Source organism: Callorhinus ursinus, unplaced genomic scaffold, assembly GCF_003265705.2.
Source record: "Callorhinus ursinus isolate GAN/ISIS: 27379988/994484 unplaced genomic scaffold, GSC_fseal_2.0 scaffold97, whole genome shotgun sequence".
In the NCBI taxonomy this organism is placed as follows: domain Eukaryota; kingdom Metazoa; phylum Chordata; class Mammalia; order Carnivora; family Otariidae; genus Callorhinus; species Callorhinus ursinus.
Window position 1 is genome coordinate 1,767,786 of NW_027397159.1, and position 26,000 is coordinate 1,793,785.

General features: G+C 60.9%; 1 protein-coding gene across 12 annotated transcripts in view; it reads right to left on the bottom strand.

The window, feature by feature from the left end:
- RIMBP2 (RIMS binding protein 2) overlaps positions 1-26,000 on the bottom strand; it is a 78,619-nt gene that overhangs the window by 41,149 nt on the left and 11,470 nt on the right. For 10 of the 12 annotated variants that reach the window (XM_073888863.1, XM_073888855.1, XM_073888853.1 and 7 more), the window contains exons 2-6: positions 24,891-24,995; positions 16,849-16,899; positions 6,270-6,471; positions 2,330-2,475; positions 1,699-1,775 (exon numbers count right to left, since the gene is read on the bottom strand). In XM_073888863.1, the coding sequence (XP_073744964.1) occupies positions 1,699-1,775; positions 2,330-2,475; positions 6,270-6,471; positions 16,849-16,899; positions 24,891-24,992 (578 nt within the window). In that variant the 5' untranslated portion in view covers positions 24,993-24,995. Of the gene's footprint in view, positions 1-1,698; positions 1,776-2,329; positions 2,476-6,269; positions 6,472-16,848; positions 16,900-18,286; positions 18,390-24,890; positions 24,996-26,000 lie in introns of those variants that run through there. The other 2 variants (XM_073888854.1, XM_073888862.1) reach the window with 2 other exon arrangements.

Genomic DNA, 26,000 nt, shown 5'->3' on the forward strand with positions numbered 1-26,000 from the left:
CGGGGGGGGGCAACGACTGCAACAGGAAACCTGTAGACACAGAGAGCATGGTGGCTTTCCGGGCAGGGCTGGGGCGGGGTCGGGGGAGCAGGCAGAGCCGCAGGGCGAGGCACAGGTGAGGGTGGCGGGCATCCGGACATGGCGGCGCACTTTCTGCCGTGACTTGTGTCCCACGTGAGCGAGTGACGCCTCCGCAAAGCTGTTTGGACAGAGGGTGGAGGTTCTGGGCCGGCGGCTGGGGAGCAGGCAGGAGATGTGGGGACAAGCGGGCGGCCATCGGCGGGAGGTGAGTATACCAGCCACCACGGGAAGCGACATCCAGGGCAGGGCTTCTCCTGTTCTAAGTTTGGAGAAACTTCTGTCCAGAGGCTGGTTGAATAATGTCGATGTTTGGCCGCCAGGAAACCCCCCAAAGTCCTGCCTCTCCTTCAGAAGCGCCCCGTTGGGGACTCTAAGGACACATTTAGAGAACTCGGATCTGCCACGTTCTCTCTGGGCCCAGCTTCTGTGCTGTTCACAGTTTGCTGCGGTTTGGGCTTTTCTGGCCTAAAACACACAGACATCAAAGCACCACCAGGAAACCGTCAACAGCGCCATCGAGGAACAGGACTGGAGGACGCGGTGCACTCCGGCCGGGGTTGGCAGCTGCCGTGTCCTGCAGAAACCAGCCAGTCACTCTTGCCTTCTCTGTGCCTGGTTTCACGCTGCTATGGACTGCGTCCTCGGGGTGCACCGGCTCTCGGGGCCCCTGTCCCCGGAATGAGCCCCGGCCTGTCCCGGGGAGTGGAGGGAAGGCAAGCCCAGGGCACAGGGCGGGGGAGGCAGGGGTATGTGGTTCGGGACCCTGGAAGCCAGCTCGGAGAGCGCAGCTCAGCATCCAGATGGCCCCACCTCCTCTGTGACACAGGCAGGCCGAGCCCTCCCCCCAGGCCCCCCGCACCCTGTGGCCCGGCAGCTCCTCCCAGGGCTGGGGCAGCGTCCCCACGGACAGTGCAGGTCGTGTGGGGTGCAGCCAGCATTGAGAGCGGGGTGTGCCCGCCCCCGGGGCTGGCTGGTTTCCTAATCGAGAAGCCTGTGGCCCCGGGGGAGCGACTCCAAACCCTTCTGTTATCTGAGCAGCAGAAATGGGTTTTCATTGGCAAAGTGAATGGATCGCTAATCAGAAAATGATCTGCTAATCAGCAAAACAGCTGTTACAAATGGCTCCCCTTGGAGAAAACAAAGGGTGTGGAAGGTACAGGGCTGGGCTAAACCTCCGGGCACTCCCGCCTGCCTGAAGCTTGCGGCTCTGCTGGGGGTGGTGTCAGCGGGCCGCAGACAGACTCGGGGCACCTGGGACCAGAGGCCGGGTCGTGGTTGAGCGTGAAGAACAGGAGGGACGAAGTGTTTCCTGTCTGCTCGTTTCTGTCTAACTCCTGAGCGGCTGTGTCTGTCCTAGCAGGATCTGGCGTCAGGATGCTTTCCTTCGAAGCAGGTCGAGAATTGGGGGGGACACAGTGGCTCTGCGCTCGTCTCTGAGTCGTGCGGAGCCCATGGCCTGTGCGTTCTCACCGAGTGTGGACACCACAGGACCCCCCCACCCAAGCCTGGTGGAGCTGGTGCCTGCAGGCCAGGGCCCAGGGGGAGCGCTCCCAGACCCATGGCCTCCTCGGGGGGCCCCCCCACGCCCAGGGGGGCAGAGCGGAGCTTCGTGCTTACCTATAGCGGGCGACACACAAGTGGACCTTCCCCGAGTATCTCTGCTTGGAGGTATTGGAATTCCGTTCATTATCCATCTGTTAAAGACACAGACAATGTTCGGGTTACGCTTCGTGCCAGGAGCACACGGGAAACCCTTCGGGCCCCGCTGAGCTTCCTGCCCCAGATGGTGGCGCTCCCGTGAGACACCAGCCCCGAGATGGAGCGGCTCCCGCAGCGTGGGCCCCCAGTCACCCGGGAGGACATTTATACGGAACGCGTCTCCCACGCCAGGAGCGGACCCGAGGCGGGGTCTTCCCCGCTGCGGGGAATGGGACCTGCTGGGCGGACCGGGCGTGTGTGCCAGGCCCTGCCAGGCTTCTGTGAAGACATGGAGATGGAGAGTGACCGTGTCCTCTGCTCACAGGAGCGCAGCCCCAGGACACGGACACCACTCCCCGCGCCCGCCTGTCCGACAGCGCCCGGGGCTCCAAGGCCGAGACATCCGGGAAGACCGCATGGAGACGGCGACATGAGGATCAGTGAAGGCTGGGTATGGGAATTGGTGGGAGGGAGAAGCAGGAGGAGGGATGAGGTAGGAAGGGGGGAGGACTCTGGCGTCGCCACCAGCCGCACACACACCAGGACTCACGTCTGATTCAAATCCGCATCTTGGGCTAGCGGATCTCGACAGAAAGGCGGGCTTGACGGATGGAGGCTCCGGCCTGTCACCAGCAGGTGGGAGGGGCCGGATGTAGTCCCCGATCACGGCGCGGCCTCGGACGGTGCTCTCCTGAGCTGACCACGACATGAGACAGTTTAACAAGGACACAGATGAAATAACAGCACACACGGGTCCTTCGACCCCCCAGCATGCCTGTCCCCTCACTGCATCAGCCTCGGGGCTCCGTGTTGGGATCCGCCCACCACCCCACCCCCGTCCTGGGTCCCCATGGCGAGCCTGACCCCACTCCTGGCCATGAGAATGGTTTGGGGGCAACGGTGGTGTCGCGTGGGGAGGGAAGTTCCCGCCACAGGGAATTAAAGGGAGTCGTGGAGAGAGAGGCTCTCCCTTTCCCTGGCTGCCATGCGGGAGGCTGGGAGGCTCGGTGACGCTGCAGCCACACTGCCACCAGGAGGAAAGTTGGTCCCATCAGAGCGCTCACAGCAGGGGAGCCGCCAGGTGGGGAGGAAGCGCCTCCTGGGGATGTGGTTCGAGCCCCTGAGTCCAGCTGTGCCTGGAGCTGGACCTCCTGTCTCCTCATCCTGACGACAAGTAAGTTCCTTCTGGCTCGCACCAGTTTAGGTCGGCTTTGTTGTCATTTATGACCGAAAGAGTCCTAACTAACACAAGAAGTGGCCAAAGGGCCAGGCATTTTTAGGGTTCCAACGTGAAACACAGGAGCGCAATCTCCCCCCATTGCGTCCGGCCTCTGTAGCCGTCACACCACGGGATCGCCTCCCTGAAGATGTGACCTGCTGTGTCCCAGCTGGGAAATACCACGTGATTCAGTGTAAGGCGGGAAGTGTCCCACCCGCCAGGGGCCCCGCGGCTCAGCCTGATTAAGGGAACTGTGAGAGAGAGCCCCCGAATTGGACTCGGTGCCACAACAAACACAGGGCTTTGCTGGGGGGGTCAGATCCCGGAGGGCAGGGGCATTGCCGGGTCGCCGCCATCTGTCCCCTCTGCCAAGGGCAGGTGCTCGGCGTACAGCAGGTGCGAAGCGACCCAAAAGCCTCAGAATGGCAGGTGCGAAGCATTACTGCTTCTCCCCGCCCCAGGCCGTGGGGGGTGCGAACCCTGACCCACGGTGGTCCGGCCAGCGCCCTGTGAGGGGAGGTGAGCAGGTGTGTGATCCACTGCCTCCTTTTCCTTTCGATGGAACATTCTAGAGAGAGGCTGTGCCTTCCAGTGCTCCTGAGGAGAGTGCAGCCCATCCCCCAAGCGCCGCGGGGCAGATCTGGCCCCTGAGGTCGGGGTGCGCCACAGCAGCACCTGGCCATCCTGACCGATGACCGCCGGGGTCAGCAGCGTGGATGCGCGGACCATGCAAGATGAACACAGTGGGGTCTCCTCGCGTTCACGTTTGGCTGACGCGGCCCAGTCCTTGGTCCAGGTCCAGGTCCCACTCAGAGCCGGCGTGAGGCGGAGGCAAAACCGTCAGAACCGCCAGCGCCCTCAACCTCACTGGCTCCCAGGCAATCCTCCTGCAGTGGGCGCGGCTCTCCTGAGATTCGACCTGGACTTGACTGCGGGGCCTGCACTCACGTCAGACGTGGCCCACTGCGCAGCCTGCGGTCCCTTAGCGGCTCCCCATCAACCCCCAACTGTCTCCTCAGCCTCCAGGTCAGGCTGGTCTTGGGCAGGAGGACGCAGAGCGGGTGGGCCACGCATCTGCCCACAGTCCTTCTCTGCCTCAGGCTGGCCCTTCCATGCTCCCCTCACACCCAGGGGAAGAAAGCGGGGCCCAGCTGCCAAGGCCCCCGGGGCGCCCACCCATTGGAGAATGCCCTCGGGAGGACCGCCCTCGGGAGGATCGTGGGGCTTCGGGGGACTCTGCGGGCTCTCCTCCACGCATCCATCAGCGATGCCGGTGCGGCAAGGGTAAAGCCAAGTGTGCATGGGCCCTGCCAATGGGGGCCCCTCGCGGGGTGAGGTCGCGCGCATCGTAACGTGAGCTCGGTCCATCGGGATGGCGGCTCTTCCCGATGGCTGCCCGGAAACCGTGGTACAAACCTATTTATTGGTCCACCAGGGTCCAAGCAACAGTCTTGGTGCCTCGAGCACCTGCTGGCTTTGCTTTCACTGAGGGCCCACTCCCGCCATCAGGAATCGTATCCCGTTTCCCGGAGCCACCCCTCTGGACACTCAACGCGTCTACACTCTGCACATAGGAGCTCATGCAGCAGGACCAGGATGCCATGGGGAGAAGGGCCTGCCTGCCACGTGCAGCTTGGCCGAGGGCCCGAACGCAGCGGCATGGGTCGGGAGCGTGACCAGGCCCCATGGGGTCTGTGCCGAGCACCTGTCTTCCCCGGTGGTCTGGGGCTCCGGTGCGCGCCAGGCAGAGGCACCATGTGACCAGCCCCTACTTACACCCTGGACGCCGCATCCCCCACAGCTTCCCTGGGCAGGAGCTCTGCCTGCACGGGGCGCTCCGGTGGCCTGCGTGGATCCTGCAGGCATCCTGTCTCTGCCCTTAGGATCTGACCGTGTCGCCATCCCGTGTTGCCATCAGAGCTCTAAGCACGGTTCTGAGTCCTGGGAGTCACCAAACGTGTTGGGGTCTTGAAAAATGCGTACCGGCCAAACATATGGCCACCCACCCTGAGAACGTTCGTCTCACGGAGTAAGAGCTGAAACCATCCTGCCTCGCCTTAGCCTTCGGGCAACATGGCCCCAATGTCACTTCCTGGAGGCGGGCGTCTGAGGCCGCCTGATCTAACGTAGCCCTGGGTCACCTTCTACCTTGTCACCCTGTCCCCACACATCTGTCCGAGCCATTCCTCTGTCCCCTTGCTTCTCGTGTCTGCACCCACCGAGAGGAGATTCCGTGTGCGGCCCGGCGGCCGGCTGACATTGCAGCCGCAGGCCCCAGAGCCGGCCTGGGTGCACCATGTGCTCGGGACGCTGCGGAGGGACTTGCCAACCTCCCGCCCCCCACCCTGCTGTTCACAGCCACGTGACATGCCAGCTAATGGCTGAGAGGGACACAGGAAGGACGGCACCAACGGGAGCCACGCAGGGAAAGGTGATTTATCAAGATACAGGCAGCATCGCTTCGTTGTAATATCATGAACCACTGAAGAAACCTCATCCTCTGTTTTGATGATAAGGGGAAGAAATCTGGAAATTCTCTCCTTTATGGAATTCCAAAGGGGGAGTCTGACACTCATCTCCCCTTAATTAAAACAACAAGTTTTGAACAGGCGGGTATTCTTGCAACCAGGGTGACTCGTGTGGCTCGCCCTTGGGCGAGGAAAGTGCTCCTTGACGGCCCAGGCAGCCCTCTGCGTCTAGGCAGGAGCTCCGCAGTGAGGCCGTGTGCAGACCCCGGTGGTCTTTCAGCCAGATACAAAGGCAAAATCCCTCCCCCGGCATGCAAGGTCGAACCGCGCTGCCCCCCACCCCCCACCTCCTGAGCGTGAGCGGGCGTTCACCACTGTGACCCTCCCGGCTTTCGCGCGGCAGGACCTCGTCCCCACGCGGAGGCTGCTTGGCACGAAGGCGGAGAGGGCCACGGCCCAGCAGTGTGCCTCACGGCCCCGGGCGGGAGCTCCCCAGCTCACTGCCAGGAGCTGTGTGACCCAGGCAAGGGTCTCAGTCTTGCTCTCTGCCGAGTAGGACCAGGACGGCACCTGCCACACGCGGCCGTGCCAAGAGCACGTGGACTGGCACCCGCGAGTGCTCGGAGCAGGGGCTGGTGCTGCGGGCATGCCCAGTGGCTGCTGGGGGCCTGCCGTCACCCGGAGCCCCGCGATGCCGGGTGTCCAGCGCAGGCAGTCAGACACACGCACTGGGCTCGCCCCGCTGTGGGGTCGCTGGCCATCCCTGCTCCACAACGCGACGCAGGGGCGGGGCAGGCACTCACCTTTGCCGATGGAGGGGGCGAGTCCGTTCATGAACTGCGGGAAAGGCTTGCCGGATGCGGGGACGTCCAAGGAGGCCCCAGCACTGCCACCCAGCAGGTCGATCTTCCCCGCGTGCTCCCGGAGCCTCTCCAGGTCCTGCGACAGCAGGCGGAACTGCTCACTCTGCGTCCGGCATTTCTCCTCCAGCTCCCGCACCTTGCTCTGCACGGCAGAGGCACGGACACACGGTCAGGAGTGGGGGAGGCGTGTGTGCATGGGTGTGCACACGGGTGTGTGCGTGTGCACACGCATGCACACGCGTGTGTGGCGGCGAGCCACCTCCCACCTCCGTGGGAGAACAGCGTCTGATAAAACCAGGCATCCTGTGCAGCCTGGCTGCTGGCCAAGTGCCCTCCCCGGCCGGACGTGGGAAACCACACACGCCGCGAAGCCCTACAAACACTCAGATCCCAGCCAACCGTGGATTGTTCTGGGCTCTGTGTTCAGCTTGGGCCCTTGTGGTTGGCACGTCCTGCCGTAGCCGTTTGAAATTTGGAGTGTGAGGTGGTGACACAGCCCAGACTTGGGGGGCAGCTCAGTTGCCAATCCACTGATGCATTTTTCTCAGGGGGGCGCCCACCCCTAGACTGCAGAGTCCCAAGGAACACTGCTCTAGCAATAAAAAGGAATTTCTTTCTGCTGGATTTGGTTAGCAACACAGCAACATTTGCAGACATGCAGGGATGTCTCCGGAGCCCTGGGGACAGGGGTGGGCTCCCTCGGACACATGGCAGGGAAGGGGCAGCCCGGGGCAGCTCCCTTCTGACCCCGCTCCTGTCCCGTTGCTGTCCCGCGGGCTCTCAGGTTGGCTGGCTTGATATGGACACTTCCCCAGACGCTCATGGACCACACTTCCTATCCTGGTGCAGACACAGGGCTCTGTCTCAGCGACCAGAGTGCCTGCACTGTCTATAGCTGGGTGCACGCACCGTGGAGGGACATGTGGAGGGTCGGCTCTGCCCCCTCCCCCCGAGGCACTCTCTGCGTGGTGCTCACCGCCCCCGTGGTACGCGAGCCCCTGGTTACTTCTCGTCTGTCTCCAGACTGGATGGGAAGCTCCAAGCCTTCTCTCTCTCTGCTTCCCTCCCCGATACATCCTCAGGGCTTTTCACAGAATCGGGCACATAGTAGGTGCTCAGTAAGTGTTTGCCAAATCCGTGAAAAGAGGGGACTGCGGATCTGCGGTGCGGTGGCTCATTTCGTCTGCATGGATGGAGTCCTGCCTGTCTCCGCTCCTTACTCCATGATAAATGGAGAATCCCATCTGCTGCATTGTTAACTCCGTGTGTTGCCTGGTCCCCGGCTAACATGTCAGCTCCACGAGGGCAGGATCGTCTGCTGCTTCCCCGATGCGTCCCCCGCACTTGGAACGGAGCTTGGTACCGAGTCAGCATCCAGTAGATCTTTGGTTTAATATGGGTGTGTGTGCGGGACTGAGGGACGGCCAGGAACAGCCCTCGACCCGTGGAGGACAGCGGTAGACATGCTTCTCCCCCTTCTCTGCTTCCTTGCCCCTCCTCCTCTCCCCCTGTACCCCTCCTTCCCCCCTCCTCCCCATCTCCCCACCCTCCTCTCCCCTCCTGTGGCATTAAGCTTTCCAGCTCCTTAGTATAGAATGAAGTGCTATTTATGTCTGAGAACAGGGATTTCCAAAAATAAACCTAACAAATCCCAAGCCTATAATTAATTTCTTCGATTCATTAAAAAAAAAAAAATCAGCAGGATTCTTCTTCTAAAAAGCTGAATGAGCTTATCAGCGATTGCTGCCTCCGCCAAGGCAGAGAAGTGAGCTCCGCACTCCCGGGCCCCGGGCGGGGGACAGGGAACCGCGTCAGACCCGCCTCCAGCTGGGCCGACCCCAGAACAGAGTAACCCGTCAGATGCCCCGAGGCCGAGGGCCCTAACTCCCAACTCGTTCGCTCCAGGGCAGAGCCGTGAACCCTGAGGGACGGGCAGCGTCCTCAGAGGAGGAGAGCAAGCGGGCACGGGGGGCCCTGAGCTCACCGGGGTTGTCCAGGTGTGCGAGAATGTTTGGTGGCTGGTGGGAGAACATGAGCACTATTTAAGTGGCCGTGAACGCATTTTCACCTGCGTTAGGAGAAAGGCCGGCAGATCAAATCCTCGGTACCACCTACTAAAAACAGCACATGGATGCTTCACTTCCATGCCATCCTAGAAACAACAAAGCCAGAGTGATGGAGGACAGGTCGGCGGTCGTCCGGGCTGGGGCCGCGGACAGCACGACGCACAGAGTAAGAGCAGGGGGTGACGGGTATCCGCATTCCCACTGTGGCAACGGGAATCCCTGTGTGCACCCAGCTCCGGGGACTCTACGCTAAAGGAACGTAAAAACAGGAGAAATCCAGATGTGAACAGATTTAACAATATGAGATGATGCTGTAGGTCCCCGGCCTGGGCAGTCAAAGTCCGGTGGTGCCCGTGGAGCATGGCCGAGGTCCTCACGGGCCTCCCTGGAACCTGGCATCCGAGACACGCCTGTCACCAGCGGCCAGCTGCTGGGGCTGTGTGGCGTGGCGCTCTGGGAGGGGGTGGGGCCCCGAGGCAGAGGGGGCGACGTGCGCTCCCGGCCAGACCCTGCAGGACGCAGACATGCCCGGGGACGGGGCCGCGTGCAGGTGCCTGACGGCAGCACCTGTCATGGGCCACCATGCACGGGCATCCTTGGCACCCACTGCTAGCAAGTGTAGCCTCCGAGCTCCTGGGAACTGCCCTCAGTGACCCCCTCCTGCCAGGTTGTGTCTCTTTGTTCAGGGGTCCTCTTCACCGATGGTGACTGGGCTGTGCGTTTCCCGGCGGCTGGCCCGGACATGGCGCTCTGAGGAGTGGCTGGTGACGTGCTGACCATGCAGTCCGAGGAGTGGGTGGGCGTGTCGGTGTACCCAGACAACCACAGAGGCTGGTGGGAGTGCCAGAGGGAGCACGGGCGAGCAGGGCGATGCTGGGGAACACAGTGAACGGGAGCATGCACGTTCTGGCCGGAGGGGGCACCTGCTCGGCATTGGTCCAGACCCACGGGGGCTAAACTTCCAGTCTTCCAAAAGGAGAAGAGAGTCTCTGTTTTAATGTAAAGATCTCTCCATGTTTAAATGTTGGCAAAGGCCCATCCACAGTCTGGGCTGACAAGGCCGGTCTGGAGACGGTACGGCCACTCGGTGACCCTAGGCACGAAAACCCGGGGAGCGTTCCCAGCCGGCACCTGGTCAGGCTGGCTGGGTGGCCTTGTGGCCCAGGCGATGGCCTCCAACTGTGCCCGTGCGAGCCCTGGACACGCAGGAGGATCCCCCACAGGGTCTGGGGCTCTGGGGGCCCAGTCTTCTGGATGAAGAGCATGTGTCCCGGGGAGCTGGCATTCCACTCCGGAACAATCTTTGTTGCTCCTGAGACTCCCATCCCAGGGGTGGGCAGTGCGGACATTAGGAACGCAGCTGCCCCGAAGACGTCAGCCACCCCGTCTCCATCGGTGCCCAAGCCACGCTCATTTGTGGGGACGATATCAGGGGAAAAAAACCCTGATGAAACATCAGCTTTTCCCTAAGCATGACGAATGGGAGAAACGGGCATTTGTTGGTGACATTAAAGGTATTCAAGATACGTCAATTGGCTCAAACTTCGTGGTGTCATCCTGCCTTCGAGTGGACAGGATCCAAGACTGAAACAGAAGCCACAAGCCTCTGAATGGTCCTGTGTCCAGATGCAGATTCGGAGGATTTCTGGTTCCCCAAGGCCTCCTGGACCAGGCCCGTCAGCTTGACCTGCTTCCCTCAAGTGAGCCTTCCAGGCACACTGGTGGTGGGAGGTCCCCAGGATGCAGGCAGGACGTCGCGGAGCTGTGGACACACACAGATGTGCCTGCTCATCAGAGTGTTTGCTTAACCCGTGTCTGTACGTGTGGGAGCCTTGCCTTCAGCACAACCTGGAGCAAAGTTGCAGGGGGGCGGCCAGGCCTCTCCCACCTCCTCCTGCTGCTTCCAGAGAGACTCGAGGAGCCATGCAGGCCACACCTAACCACAGCTCTCCTCGGCTGTTACCTGCCTCGTCCCCCCTCCAGGTGCCCGAGAAAATGGCCGGGGGGCCACAGGAGCCCAGGAGCTTCTGGTGCCTGATCTCAGTGGTCTGGGGAGCCGGGGACCCGTTACGCCCAAAGTGCATCTCGTACAGGAGGGCGCTCCCTCTGGAAGCCGGCTTCCTGCCTTCCGGAAGAAAGGCAGCTTTTCCTGAAGGAGCCCCCAGCAGCTGGGTGTCCTGGCCTGGCTGCAGCCCCGCTCCCCCGGTCCCTGAGTCACCAGCAGGAGGATCGCCTTCCCAGGGAGCAGCAAGGCGGCAGCGACCCCACCGACCGGCCCGGCTGGCTTCTTCGCACATCGGTATGTATTTCAGCATCCAGAGCCCTGTCACCTCCTGGACGGGTGGCCCCCCGGGGAGCTGGCCACCTGCAGGGGACGGGGACCGCGCAGACCGCGACGGTAACAGATGGCAGAGACATCAGGCAAGTAAATTATCCCTGGAAGACACACAGAGACTTGCAAATGTGGTCGTGGGTATTTATAAAGATGAAGGAAAACACATCCCAGCGTGACTGTAGCCGTCTGTGCCCCGTCCGCATTCCACATCAGATCTCTGGGCTTCGTAGAGGACAGCCACGTGGGGGGCTGGGCCCTGGGTCCAGCCAGGCCAGGTGGAGAGTGCGGAGTGGCCGTGAATCATTCGAGGAGCAGGGAGAACGAGGGGCGTCCTGGGCAGGCTGGGCCCCCGGTGTGGGAGCGCACAGAAGTCAGGTTCCGTGTGGCATCCTGATTGCCGAGCTGCTTACTCGGGGGCGTCCACCCGCTCTGTGCCGGGTGCTGTCGGCCTCGCTGATGGCCAGGGAGACCACGGGCTCAGGTGGTATGAGCCCACGGCACGGGGAGTAAAACAAGGCCAAGATGCACAAAAGCCAGGGGTCGCACACCCAGGCAGGGGCCGGACAAACCCAGGCCTCTCCGACTGCGGGTCCCCCCCCCACTCATGGGGACCCAGAGGCATGTCCTGCAGCCTCTGTGGGCCTGTCTCCACCTAGGACATGGGGTGAAGCGTGTCTTCCAGAACCCAATGGGGAATTGCAAAGTCAGACCCCGGGGGGTGTGGGAGGGGCTCCATTAGCAGAAGCGGCAGTCTCCCCCTCTCTGGGGGCAAAGCCGCAGTGCAGACACCGAGGGGAGGGGGTTGCAGCTAGCCTAGCAACTCAGACACCCGAGCTCCCCCCGACTGGTTGCCTGGACGTCGATTTTCAGCAAGGTGTAAGAGCACGTCTGAGCCCGTGCGAGGCTACCAGAATTCCCTACGTGTCATCATCAACAGGGATACTCTGTGTCGTTTTCACAGTGATGCCCAACTCAGGAGTACCTTCCACTGCCAGTTTAATACTCCATCTCCGCGGGCTCTTGCCGGCAGCTCTACAGCACATGAGAAATCCCAGCTCTACAGCACATGGGAAATCCCCCGTCCGTTCACCTCCACAGGCTGAGTTCCAGGATCTTCCCAACTGATTGCTCCAAACTCCAGAATCTTTGCAGGACGATGCAGTTTCGAGACTGAATGGAATGATGCCGTCACCAAGGGGAGACTCTGGTGAGTGCAGACTTCTCTTGGGCTGATGGTTAGCATTCTACACCATGCCTGTCTCTAGCACAAGTGTCTTCAACGTTTGCTTTGGTTCATGTGATTCAGCATCTGTCCAATTCTCCAACTGAAATGGCAGTGAATTCTAAGCTGGTGGGTCTGGATCGCCGGAGTTTCCCTGTTTCCGGACGGATGTGCATTTGTCACGTAGTATTACGTGTGCAGATAAGCACCTGTCATTGGTGGGACCTCAGAATATCTGTATCACCTGCGGGGTGCCAACAGCGGGGAGGGGTCAGGCGGTGGCCCCTGGGACACAGAGCTGGAGTGAGGGTTAGTCCCAGGGCAGCCAAGCTCCCAAGCATCGGGGCACGCACGGCCTCCCTGTCCCGAACCATCTCATCTCACAGCGAAGCCTCAGGGTATGGGGCTGCTAAGGCTATTCTGGGGGCACAGAGCCCCGGGGGGTCAGGGGCTTCCGAAGACGTGTCAGATATAAAACATTAATTACAAATCGTTAGGTGTCCACCTCTGAGATTCTCAACTTGGCTACTATTCTGCACACTTCGTATCAAAATCGCATTGTCCCATAAGGATTCTAGAGTTCAGACAGGGCGGGGATGATGCCGCGGGTCAACCACGTTTGGTTTCATTCCCTGAGCCCAGGGAGATGGCACTTCCGGCCTCTCCTGCAGTGAAGTGTCACCGGCTCTGGCCGGTGCAGGGGTGACACAGCAGAGCAGGTAGGAGCTGTCCCTGCTGTGGTCACCAAGAAGCCCCATGCGCCAGGAGGCATGGTCACAAGATGCAGGAGCCTGCATCCCCAGGTCGTCCCCGCGCCCTCACTGCATTGTCCCCAAGTCATCCCCCCGCGCCCTCCCCGCATCATCCCCCTGCGGCATCCCCACGGCATCACTTGGGGGGGAGTTCTCCGGGGCCTTCCCCGATTGGCAGCGGACGGTGCCGACAGAGAACGACCTTCATATGTTCGATGTGAGGCTGGGACCTGAGCCTCTGAGAACCGGGATCATCTTTCTGACGGGACCAAGCCCGTGTCCTCCCACATGCGCTCATTCACCCACACGCACACTCACTTGCCACATGGTCATTCAGTGTCCTAACACCAGCCCAGCAGGGTGACGCCCCCCTTAGGCCCAGCGACGTGGGGCCGGTACATTTAGGGACCCACGCAAATGTTTTCATTTCAGTTTCCTTTGAAATCGGAAACGAACAAATAATAATGAATCCAGTGTGGACTATAACCTCTTTACCCCCAGGCAGGTCCATGTAAAATGTAAGTTTTAGTACTTTTATGGAGGAAGGGGTAGGACTCGTGAGGCAAGGGGGCCCAGGCCCAGGAAGGTCCCAGCGCTGCCGGATGCTGGGCCTGCCCCGAGAAGACCCCATGCCGGCCTGGGCTAGGGGGCGCACTGTCTGCTCATCAAAGTCTCCCCAAATGAGACCCAGGATGAAAGGAGCCTGCGCAGGTTCCTTCCCAGCTGGGACAAAGCATCTGGCGTCACAGGCAGTTTGAAGCCTCATCCCGGAGCTGACGGCCAGCAAGCAGGGCGACCACGGGGGAGGTGCTGGGAAGGTGCCCCGAAGAATAAGGCAAAAAGCATACAGAACACACACACAAAGCACACAGCACGGACAGTGGTGAGAGCAAGCTCATCCCGGGGCTTTCCCCTGTGACGGGCCCGGAGCCCACCGCCCCCGAACCCCGCACACAGGCACTGCTCCCCTGCACCCCTTCTCAGCAGCCTCAGACAGCGCCGCCCACTGGCCCTCCTTCCCTCACGGCCTGGCTCTGCTCTTGCAAGCTGTGCGTCCCGGGGCAAGGGACTCAGTCTCTGTGCCTGATTTCCAATCCGGGAAGAGGATGATGATGGTAGCGACCTCACTGGGGGGGGGGTCTGCGGACTAAATCCGATACGCGTGTCTAGTGCCTGGTGGACAGTGTCCACGTGGCCTGCGCCCCTGCCAGGGAAGGCAGCGCTTCTGGGTCTCGCCACCGTGTGAACTCATTCACAGTTCAACGCCTGCTGCAGTTTTGCCGGCAGGAGAGCTGACCCCACTTCCCAGGGAGGCTGGGACGCAGCTGCAAAGCAGCACCAAACTCCTGGGGTTGAGTCCAGACTCGCTTCTTACCAGCTTGCCTTGGGCCAGTCACCTGTGCCTCGGCTCCCCCTGGGTTGTCGTGAAGATTAAGTGACACGACATGCGCACCGTGTCCTAGATGTACCCAGATGCGCCCTTAGAACAGCGCCTGGCACAAAGTGAGTGTTCAGGGAACCGCAGGTCACTGTCATTGGACTGTCATTATTATTCATTTTAAAACGTTCTCTTGCTTCTTTGTCTTGAAATAACTCCCCAGTGAAGTGCGGCGGACACTGTTTCCCTAATGGTGCCTTCTCTGCAGTTCACAGAGTGCTCGGTCTTGATTCTGGAAAAGCTCTATTTTCAGCTAATGCCTGACGCCCACCTTGGCGAGGCCGCACAGTAAGCCCGGATGATTCCGCGGGTGCTGGGACTCTGCACGCGTCCTAATGGGGATGGAGACTGCCCCCCTCCTCCCATCCCCAGACACCCTGGCCATTCGCTCATCAGAACACAGGGCTCAGGAACACCCACAGACTGGCTGTGCATGGACCGCCACCGGGAGGGGGTTTGCTGCCGCACGTTTGCTGAGACAACCCTTGGAGCCCCGTGTGAGCGTCTCGCTGGGCAAGGGGGCGGCTGTTCTGCTGAGGAGAGCACCTGACTCAGGGGAGTCCCCAGCGTGCCACTCAGGATGCACGCACGTGGGAGGGGTGGAGGTTCAGGTCACCAAGACGCTGAGCTATGGATGGGCCAAGACTCCAGTGCAGTGCACTGGCTCGTCCCCTAGGCCCTCCGTCCCCAGACTAGCCTCACGGACGCGAAGCAATGCTTCCCAGACAGCGGCTGCGTCAGAACTGCCCCCGGGAGTGGGGGGAGGGGAGGGTGGCTGTGTCCCTCCCAGGTTTCTGGGTGCCCCCCCACACTTCCTGACTCCACGGGTTGGGTGGGACCTGAGAATCTGCATCTCTAGCAAGCCCCCAGCTGATGCCGACTCTGCTGGTCTGGGAACCCCACTTTGAGAACCACTCCTCCTCAAAGTGGGACAATCATCCCTTCTGTGAATACGCGATCAAACTCAGAGTTTTGGGAAACACTCAAAACTCTGTTCAGAGGGACAACGCTGTTCATCCTGTTCGGCGGAGGTAGTGAGAGGGGCAGTGGCCTCGCCTGCAGGAGGGCCCCGGCCACACACACGGCAGACACAAACACAGCGGTGGAACTTCCCGGGGCCAGGTGGAATCCCGATGACCGACAGATGGGCCGCGTGCTGGGCATGGCTGGCCCGAGGGCAGGATCAGCGTCCCCACCTCCCACCCCACCCCTTGCGGTCATCGGGGTTCTGGGCTGTCCTCCCAGCCTGACCCTTACGGCCGCGGTGGGAAACGGGAGACCCGGTTTGCTGGGCCTGCTCAACACTTGCGGGAACAGAGCTTGTGTCCCGGGGCCTGGCGGGCAGTTGGCAGTGCCCCCCGCCAGGGAGGTTCTGCCCGCGGATCCTCACACCCCCGGCCCCCAGGAGCCCCCCCGCCCTGCATCCGGAGGAAGCTCGGGGCTGCCGGCTTCGGGGGAAGAGGTGGGTTGAGCGGGCCCAGACACCCGTGGCTGCCCCACGCACGAGGGAAAGCACTGCCAAGCACACCGGCACGGGGGAGGCACGAGCCCTCGAGTACCTGCACGCCATCCAGCGTGTCCTGTGGGAAGCGCAAAGCAAGACACAACCACGGGAATACTTCGTAAAGAAGACGCGGGATTCTCGGCACGTCTGCACTTGCTCCCCCCGAAGCGTGTTCCAGTGCGACCCCCATGCCAAAGCATTCAGCACCCCCGGCCCAGCTCCAGCCAGGAGGCCCCAGAGGGCAGGGGCACACACACACAGCCGGTCAGTGGGCCTCGAGCGACCGAGGCGAGGAGGTGCGCTTGCAGCCAGGAGGCCATCCGAATGGGCGTGGGGGGGGGGGCGGCGCGCAGGGGTGGGTATTTTTCAGGGAGAAGCGTGGCCGTTTGGGGGTCTGCTGCCATTCCCTCAGGTGATAGATCTCCCCCTACCAGTCATCACACTCACCCCTCCAGATATTCATTAGCTAATGGCCGCTCTCACAAAATCACTTCCAATATATACCATGGTAATAGTGGAAGCTTCCCCTGCGGGAGGAATGGACGTCATGAGGCGACGCAAGAGAACTGGGAGAGGCACACACTGCGCTCTGTGCCGCCATGGCCCTGGGGGCAAAGGACGGGCCATCCTCCCCCCGTATCTGGGGACAGAGGCCCACGCGGGGCCACCCCCGCCTATGTATCCGTAGGGAAGGGGTTGGGGCTGCCTGGCCTCTGTCTGCGGCCACGGGAAGCCCCCCACACGGGGCTCACTGCGGGTGGTACTGTGGCCCTGCCTCGGCTGGCACCCACCATACGGATTCCCCAGGTTGTCCCCTCCCTAATTCTGCAAACGCCTCCCCAGATTGCACCTGCCAAGCGCTTCCCTAGCATCAGCGCTGTCCCTGGAAGAGCACCGCCCACGGTTCCACCCACAGCCACACCTTCTCCTCATCCCGAGCGAGAGCGTGGCCTCCTCCCCCTTGCATGCCCCCCAGAGGAGCCCGCGGGGGAGGGCGGGTTTCGTGAGGCCCCCAGCTCCACGGTGGGCTGTGTGACGGTGGGGACATGGCTTCGCCTCTCTGTGTGGTCCCCGTGCTGGCCGCACGGGGGGTGGGCGAGCAGCACTAGTGGCTGGTGCCCAGTGGACGCTCACGAGCGCCCCCCCCCCCATTTCCGATCTCACCCGCCCTCGAGGCCGGTGGCCAGGGCTCCGGCACTTACCTCTAGCAGCCGTACGGCACCTTCATGTTCTTTCTTAGCTTCAACCTGAGCCTTTTTTTACGATAAAAAAAGAAAAGAGTCAATGTTTAAAGCAGGGGGAAGACAGAGAATCAGAGGAATGTCTGAATTATCGGGGTGTGGGTCAAACTCCACTCTAAGGACCCAGCCCAGTTCCCATCCCTCTCCCCTTCGGGCAAACGCGGGATGAACGCCGGCTGGCTGGGATGCTCTTTGTCGGAACGGGGAAGCGTGCCCTGATGGTGACCGGCCGGGCCGGTGGGAGGCCCTGCTCCTCCGGGGAGAGGCGGTCACACGCAGAAGGGGGCTGGGCCCGGGAGAGCCGGACAATCCTTCCTGAAGCCTCGGGGACGGGGCGGGGGCATCACCGTCTCCCAGGTGCCCAAAGCTGCCTGGGAAACAAGACGCCACCAAGCAGACATGACCTCCAAGTAGCTGAAGGTCAGCTGCCATCTCCCCGGGCCCCAAGGAGAGCCTGAGATGGGGGTCCCCGAGCATCTGCAGGCTCTCGGCCGCTCAGCCTGTGGCGGGGGGGCGGCCCTCCTCCAGCTACTTGAAGCAAAGCCACGTGTTCCACAAAATAAGAAACGTTACCCACTTCACCAAACCAGTGTCTCGGGACGGCGGCAGCCTAAACCCCGCGGTGGGGTCACACAGAACTGAAATGCAACGTCCTCAGCCCTCGGCCCCCAGACCATGCCCAGCAAGTACCACGGCCTGCCTGCCTGGCGTCTGTGGCCACCTCTCCCGGGAAGCACTCCGACTGTGCTGGGGACCCGGCCCTGTCCCGAGGGCAATAGAACAGCTCCAGATGCTCGGCAGTTGGCCTCCGGGTGTGCAGCCTGGCACATTTCTGCCCTGGGATGCTGGGGGAGACGGGGCAGACACTCCTTGCCTACTGGACCCAGGCCCCAGCGGAGGTCAGTTTGGAGCACCGCAGCCATGCTGCCCCCATGAGGGATGAGGCTGGAGCAGCCAGCGGCCTTCCCCCCGTAAACCAAAAATGAAGCCAATGCAGAGGAGCACCAAGGCAGGAGAGCGCTGGATCCAGCCATGTCTGAAGCCCGCTTCAGTTGTGTGCACAACTCAAATTCCCTTTTGCTGTTTTCTGCCCCTTGAAACCAAGCACCTTGATGAATGCAATCACCAGTGGTTAGAGAACATGCTGCTTCCCGTTTTAAAGCTGGAGGTGCTGAAGTTCCGTGAGGGCCTGAGTCTGACTCCCAAGCCGGGAAGGAAAGCCAGCCCGTGTGGCCACACGAACGCCCCCTCGCACGGGTTTCAGTGGCCTCGCAGACAGACGTTCCTGAAGATGCCGAGAAGCGGGTTCGTGGGGCGGTTTATCTCTGACACTGCAGGGCACCTGCCTCTGAGAATTTTAAGCCCTCATGAAGGATCCATATGTTCCACTGAGGTTTACACGTAGGATTCTCGGTTCTAGAAGAACATGGTCTCTAGGCGCCAGGAGAGTAAGCAGGGATGGGCTACCCAACATCGCAAAGAAGCCAGTGGGCATTATCTTCACAGGCTCTCAGGAGGAGGTGGGGCCCGGCGTCCCCGGTGCGGCCAACGCTGGGGGGCAGCCTGAGATCCCGGCATGGTTTACCCCCACACGTGCCGCGGGCACGTGTCCCCATGGAGGGCTTTGAGCGCCGGGGAGGCAATGGAATGCCAGATTCATCGCACCATTCTTGAATTCAGCGCAACCTTCAAGGGCTTAAAATCGTTCCTTTCAAAGCTGAAACGAGAGCGACGATAAATAACAAAACGGGGCGACAAAAGACAGCCATCCGGAGGACGCACAGGGATCATATAAATAACCTCACCACTGGGACACTTGAGTCAAAGTTAGTGTCCAACCGGCAGGATAAAAACAACACAAAACCCCAAAGCGAGCCGTGAAAACGGCGCCAAGTTTGCAGTAATGACTTGGTTTCTGGCTTCCAGAGAGGATCGGGAGCTGGTTTTCACAGGCTACTTGCAAGCTGGGCCATTTGGGTAATCAGAATAGATTGTTAAAATTAACAGTTCGAGCTGGCAGTGCTGAATTCTTGCAACATCGAAGCAACGGCTTACGCAAAGCTCACTGGGGGGCCACGGCCAACTTGTGGGGGAGCTGTGACCTTCACACAGGCACAATGTCCTGCAGAGCACAGTGACACGTGGAAGGACTGTAGCTGTCAGGGGTGTGGGGGCCTGCTGTCAGAGGAAGGGGGCTGTTGTCGGAGGCACTGAGCGTCCGGGGCATTGAGGGTCCGGGGCAGTGGGCTACCATGTGTGGTGGGTTCCGGGAGGCACAGAGGTGCAGACATGCTGGACTCAGCGTCAAGGTCTGGACACTTGGCTGGGATGGACTCTGCGTACCCAATGCCCAGTCTCTTTGGCGACTGGGGAGGGCATGGATGCTGGTGAGGACACAGCAGGGTGAGGGCATCGTGGGCACTCTGTGGAAATGGGGCAGGCAGTCCCAGAAGCGGGCTGGGGCTGCAGGGAGCCTCCCATCAGCGTGGACGAAGCCGCTGACCCAGACACCAGTCCCGCAGGTGTGCACGGCAGGAGCGCATGGGACTGGGGCAGATGCTCTACTGAATGATCGCAGGGGTCAGTCCGCGACCCCCTGCCACCCACGCACAACAGCGAGATCGCGACTAGTGTGGTGGGCGCGGCTCCTCTTACCACCCACGTCCGTGACAGCCCCAACCCTGAGAGCCATCACTTCTCACATGGGAGCAGTTTTGAGCCACAGTAAAATCGGTCAGGTCTGCAGATGAATTTTAAATTTGGAAAAACCCTTAGATGATCACCACAGCGACTGTAACTAGGCAAGGATGCAGCTTCCTCGGGAAACAAAGTCTGAAGCTGGGGAGCAGCTGGGCTCTGGCCACGGGTGGCCCGGAGGGCGCTGGGGTCTGGGCGCCCACAGATCATAGGGAGGGCAGAGTCATGGCTCAGGGACTTCTTCGACGGGCATCAGAATTCAGCATCGGGTACTGAGACCAGCCCCGCGTCCATGGGTGGCCGCTCACCCACACCTCTCCTTCCGCGTCCAGGGATCTCGGCACCTCAGCGTTTGCCGGGCACCTGCTACGTGTTGGCCTGCGCCCTCCGAGTGCGGACACTGCTCTCTGGAGACAGGCCACAGGCAAATGAACGAGCAAGGCCCTGCCCGCAGGGTGGCGTGCCAGAGGGTGCGGGAGCAAGGAGTGGGGCCCATTCAAGGCCATGTGGCAGGGCAAGGATCTCAGTCACAAACACCAGCCCTGCCGTTACTGGGGGACCAGGCCTCCTGGGCAAGGATGCAAGAGGGGGCAGATTTGGTGTGGTCGGGGAGCAGAGGCTGGGGCGGCAGGAGAGGAGGAATCCCAGGCCCTGGGCTCCGGGCTTTCCACACTTAGAATCAACGTTCACAGTGTGCGGGGCCTCCTCCCACGCTGCGTCCCTCACTGCTGCTCCACGAGCCCTGGGAGTCACCGACACCGGGGCTCCGTAATTGTTGACTGGAGCGTCGAGCGAACGAAAGCAAGGATTCTGGACTGAGCGATTGGCCCCCCCGATTTCCGTGGAGCAGGTGTCCTAGGGGACAGCCGGTGGCTGGTGGCCCGTAGATGGGACAGCGCCCTGCTCGGCTGCCTCTTGTACCGTCAGACTCTGCCGCTACGGGCTACCAGAGCTACCGGCCGCTGGGTGGCCTCAACTTACCACGATTTCCGTTAGAACAGCCTTGGGCATTTTGCTCTTTCTTTCTTTCCTTAATTCAACGAATGTTTCCACTTGCTTCTCCCAAGTACCATCTTGGGCAGAGGGATGAGCTTCCAGGGAGAGAGAGGCGCCCCACAGAAAGTTCGGGTCCCGGGTCCCCGACGGCAGATGCGTAAGGCCCGCGCGTCCTCGGGGCAGCCAGAGGTGAGGCTGGAGCATGCAGGAACCGCCAGGCACTGCCTGTATTTCGAGGGAAAGTAACCCCGGCCTTACCTAACACCCGTGGTGCATCAAGAAAAAGGGACATTGCAGGCTCCAGGATGCAGACGATCCAGCAAAGCACAGACAGGGGTAAAGGGAGTTCCCAAAATGCGGGTGAAGGGGATGCCAGGCCCAGCCCCGCATCCTCTGGAGAAACCACTGTGGGCAGAGAAGGCCGGGGCTCCGGGCAGGAGTCTCCGCGGAAAGTGGAGGTAAAGCCTCCCCCATCTTGAGAGGAATTCTGCTCTGGCAGAGGTTGGGAATAAGGAAGTGACAGAGACACAGAGACGAAGCAGACAAGCATTGAGAGGCATTAACTCTGTGGAACAGGTGACGAGCAGGTGTGGCCGAGGACGCAGTTCGACTTGGGACCCCGTGCCGAGGTGTCGCGCGGGAGGCTGGATGAAAGAAGAGGGTTCACAATCCAACGTGGAGAGCTCAGTGTGGCGGGGGGCGCACCCAGACGGTATTGAGACCCACAGGGCCAGACGAGGTCGCCACGGGAGCCAGGGCAGATGGAGAGATGTGGCTTGTGGACTGAGTCTTGGGGAATACCTGTGATGTTTACGGGATGATCTGCGTGGAAGGAAATTACTGGAGAGGGTGGTGTCCTGGAAGCCTAGAGCACAGAGGGGCTGACCACCCGAAACTGTGCTCTGGGTCAAAGAGGGTGAGGAGAGAGGACCAGCCCTTGGCATGGTGTCCATGCATGGGCGATGGCAGGATGAGGGCAGGGGTCCCCCTGGAGTGGATTCGAGAAAGCCTGGGAGCTGTTGCCAGAGAGAATGGGCAGCTCTCAGAGACAACCATGCTGCTGTCCCATGGGACCCAGCTCTGGACCTCAGAGAGCTCTGGTACTTTTATTGTGGTAGGGGGACAAGGGCCCGACTCCGGTCAACCCTGAGCCTTACAGGGAGCATCCTGGCCCGGTGGGTTCAGTGCAAATCCAGTTCGTGCTGCTCACTAGCCGAGTGGCATTTGGCAAGTGACTTAATCACTCTGGGGTTTAGCTTCCCCAATTCGGAAATGGGACGATGACAGGACCCACTTCATAGGGTCATAATGGGCTTGAAGCGAGAGAGTTCTCGTTAAAAATAGTCCCTGGCGCCCAGTAAGTACCTGGCTTCTTTTTAGAGTAAGATGCCATTTGTTCTTCCTTCGCCTTTCCTGACTCCTGTGGCGTGTTACCCCAAGACCTCCCAGCCCTAATGCCCCTCTCCCACACTGTCCCAGCCTGTGCATGGGTCTGCACAGCCCTGAAATGTTTATGTACAAGGAAAACGCCCCCATCCGCTGACTTTTTCGCAGAAAATAGAAACACGGGATGATGAGTCACCTGAGAGAATTTCACAGTCCACCGGTGTCCCTCCATCTAGGACTCGGAGACTTTCCTCCCATCCCAGGCACCTGCCACTGGGTGTCTGCCCATCCAGGACCACGCCACCTCGGCGATGTTTCTGTCCAGCCCAGATCGACACCCACAATGTGTGAGGACTGGGAGGCCCAGAATCAGCCTGGACTTGCCCCTTCCCACACACCCCCACCCCTGCCCGCCCACCACAGCCCCTGAGCAGATGGCTCCATCTCCTGATCTGTCCTGGGATGTGTCCATGTCTCCCCCTTGCAGCCGCTGCCCCAGGCTGAGACGCCAGGCTTCCCGGCAGCGGGTAAGGGGCCTCCCTGCCCCTCCACAGATCAATCCCCAGTGCGATGCTCAAAGGATGTGCATCAGACCCTGTTAAACCCCTGCTTCAGTCCCCCAGTGGCTTCCCTTTCCCTTGGAACGAGATTGAGCTCCTTCCCATGTCCGGCAGAGCGCCCGGGGCTCGGCGCCACCCTCCTTGGGACGCATCTCCTGCCCACTGGGCGCGGCCTGTGTCCCTCCAAGGGCCTCCTTCCCTGGGCACCAGGGACCTGAGCACTTGCATGACCTGCCACACACCTAAGCTTCGCCCTGTCTGGAATCCTCCCTGACCCCGCCATGTCATTCTGTCCCTTCTTCCCCGCATGGCATCTGCATAGCCTGAACTCAGTTCATCCTCCCTCTGCGGGGGGCTCACTCTCCCTCCGCGGGGGCACAGGCCATCTCCCCCACCACTGGGCTCCCCTTCCGGAACAACCCAGAGCCGCTGACACACAGCAGACAGCCAGCATTTGTTGAATGCATGAATGAATGAATGAATGAATGAATGAATGATCTCATCAGCAAGTGTAGCATGCTGGCCCTCCGTGCTGGAAATCAAATGGAAATAGGAGCTCTGAAGAAATCACCAATCTCGTTCCACTCAAGGTTCAACCTCCCTCTTTGAATGCTTTGTTCAGAAATCAGAGCTCTAAGACATCGTCACATTGGCACCCTGATTTTGCACCGGTTTCTCTTCCTCGGCTCCCGCCACTGATGAAGCATCAGTGTGTCCAAAATAGAGGCCACGATGAATGCAGGGAAGGGAGAAAGGAAACTGGACGAGGCACAGAAAAGGCTGAATATCAGAATTGGCTCTGGCGCACTTTCCTGGCATCGGATGTTTCCTAAATGAAACTCCAGGCCCCCGGAGAAGGTGCTGCTGAGAATCACCGACCTGTCGCCCCCTCGGCAGGAAATCCGTTTTTCCACAGGCTTCCTATCTCTCTGGGAGACACCGGGCCAGGGACAGGGCTTCCGGGGCTGCAGGGAGCGGGCTCAGGTGCCGGGTGGCCATGTCCAGGCTCCGTACAGCAGGCAAAGAGAAGAGCCGTATCTCTGCCTGGCCCCCAGCAAGCAATATCCTTTCTGGATAACATCTAATGAAACGTTGTTTCTCACTGTGCCAGCCAACGTATTATGGCAGGTAATAAGGCCGGACAGTCCCCATCAGCGGGGGCTTAGTGACAGCTACCCTTGATACATGGTCCCAATAAACAGAGAAGCAGCCTGAGAAATTCTCCACCTGCTGCAAAGTCTGCTCCCAAACCCAGGAGGAGAGGGGCCATCCCAGCAGACTCTCATCGCCAGCCAGGTGGGCACGCGGCCCTGAGTCCTTTATTACAAGATCAGAGGCCTGGAAAGGCGGTGGGGTGGGTGGAGGGCCACCCAGATGGGGGGGTTGCTGCTCGCTGCCCGTCAGCGGCCAGTCTCGGGAGCGCCCTCCACAGGCTGCCACGCACCTGTAGCCCAGACCAGAAAGGCTCTGGCTGGTGGGGCCCACTGCCCTCCCCGGAAGAGTGGCTCCAGGTAGGATTGGGGCTTCCGGAAGGAAATGAGAACCACACCCAGGACCCCAAGCCCCCCATAGAGGGATACAGGAGAGGACCACAGCTGATGAGGAGGATGGGCCTGGGGGGCAATGTTCTTAGCCCCCCAGCGCCACCATGGGCGATGCAGGGATGGACCCCCGCAGCTGCTCAGTCCTACCCTCTGTTTTCCCTCCTTCTTCCTCGTTTCTTAGTCTCTGCTTCTCTTTCTTGTGTTCATTCCCTCTCTCTCATGCTGAAAATATTGCCCTGAGACTTGATCTGCTCACTTAACAGCACATGATGGAAATCTCCCCAGTTCAGCAGATATAAACCAAAATTATTCCTTTTAATGACGCCGTCCTGGTCTGCAGTGTGGACGCACCTCAGTTTATACCCCTGCCTCGGATGGGCATCCAATTCAACCCCGTTCCCCACCCACATCCCACCAGTACTGAAAAAAAAAAAAAAAACACACACATACACACAAAAACCCCAAAGAACAAAGAAAACAAAACCCAAGTCGTATCGAACTGGTTCCTGTGGTTCTTACAGGGCATTTTTTCTGGAATGGAAGGTTGCAGATGGAGACACAGGTGTGTGTTTAGTTGTAATCGATGCCGGCAGGGCCGAAGCCACCCGCCCCCGGCGGCCACCGGAGCGAGGTTTCCCCGCGAGCCCGCCGGCACCGCGCGCTGGAAGGTCCCCGTGTTTGCAGTCCAGCTCAGGACATGGGTGACTCGGGGGAGCTGGGCAGCACGGGGAGGCACAGACGCCGGGAAGGAGGGGAGACGCGGGTGCGCAGCCCCACCCCCGTCCCTCCGCACCCCTGCCCCGGGCGCGCCCGTGCTCACCTTCTGCAGCAGGTCGATCTCCTGCTGTTTGGCGTGGAGGACAGCCAGGGCCTGCTCATGCTCCAGTTCCAGGTGCTGCCGCCGTTCTGCGGCCTCTCGCATGTGCTGCGGGGGACAGGCAGAGTCAGCGCCGGAGCCGGGGTCCCGTGCAGGGCGGCCGCGGGCCGCTCTGGCTCTCCCCGCCCCCTCGCCCCTTCCCCCGGGGGACCCAGATGCCGACAAGCCTTCCACCTCAAATTGCCTTGTTTTTCAATGCCCTGAGCACTGAGCAGAACCAGAGGTCCTCGTGCGAAGGCGAGCTCTCCTGTCCGTTCCCAGCCCCGCGCAAGCAACAGGTTATGGATCCTTGCCTACCTAGCGGCTAGAACTCCAGCGCTGTGGGGCGATTTACGTCCTGCAACCCTCGCATTCATCTAGGAGGCAGACACTATAACGGTGGAAACAGAGGCACAGGGAGGTTCTCCCGGCTCATCACACCCTGGCAAGTGGCCGGCCCAGATTCGGGTCAGGCCCCAGGCAGCCTCCGAATCGCAGGCTTCGGCGCTGTCTGCTGGCGCTCTGCTCCAGCCACACTGGCCTCCTTCGCAAGCATTCCCGGCAGGCGTTGACGGGGACGGCTCCGTACCGCACGGATCGTGGAGACGCGCCTCTGGCACTTCGGGGCAGTACGGGGCAAAGTGCAGCATTTAAGAGCCCGGGTTCAAATCCCAGCGCTGAGCTTGCGCCGGTGCCTTAACCTCTCTGTGCTTCGCCTTCTCCACCCGGATTATTCATTAGCATCCTTAGCCATTTGTAAATGGTTAATTAACAACACGCTAAGTAACTGTTGTTGATGGCTAATTATGAATCAGCGCCTGCTCCGTGCAGGTGTTGTGAATGTCTTACGAGGCGGCGGGGGGGGTACCTGACATCTATGAAGTCCTGGGTCTCCTTTCACTCTGAGCCTAAAGAGCCCTGTGCACGTCACGCGGCGCGGCGCCCTGAGGCTGCTCCAGCGCGTGCGCGGGAGGGAGGAACTTGCAGGGAGGGGTGGAGCCTGCGGGGGAGGAGGAGCCTATGGGAGGCGGAGAGTCTTCCCGCAGGACCGTGAGCGGCTGGGACCGCGGCACC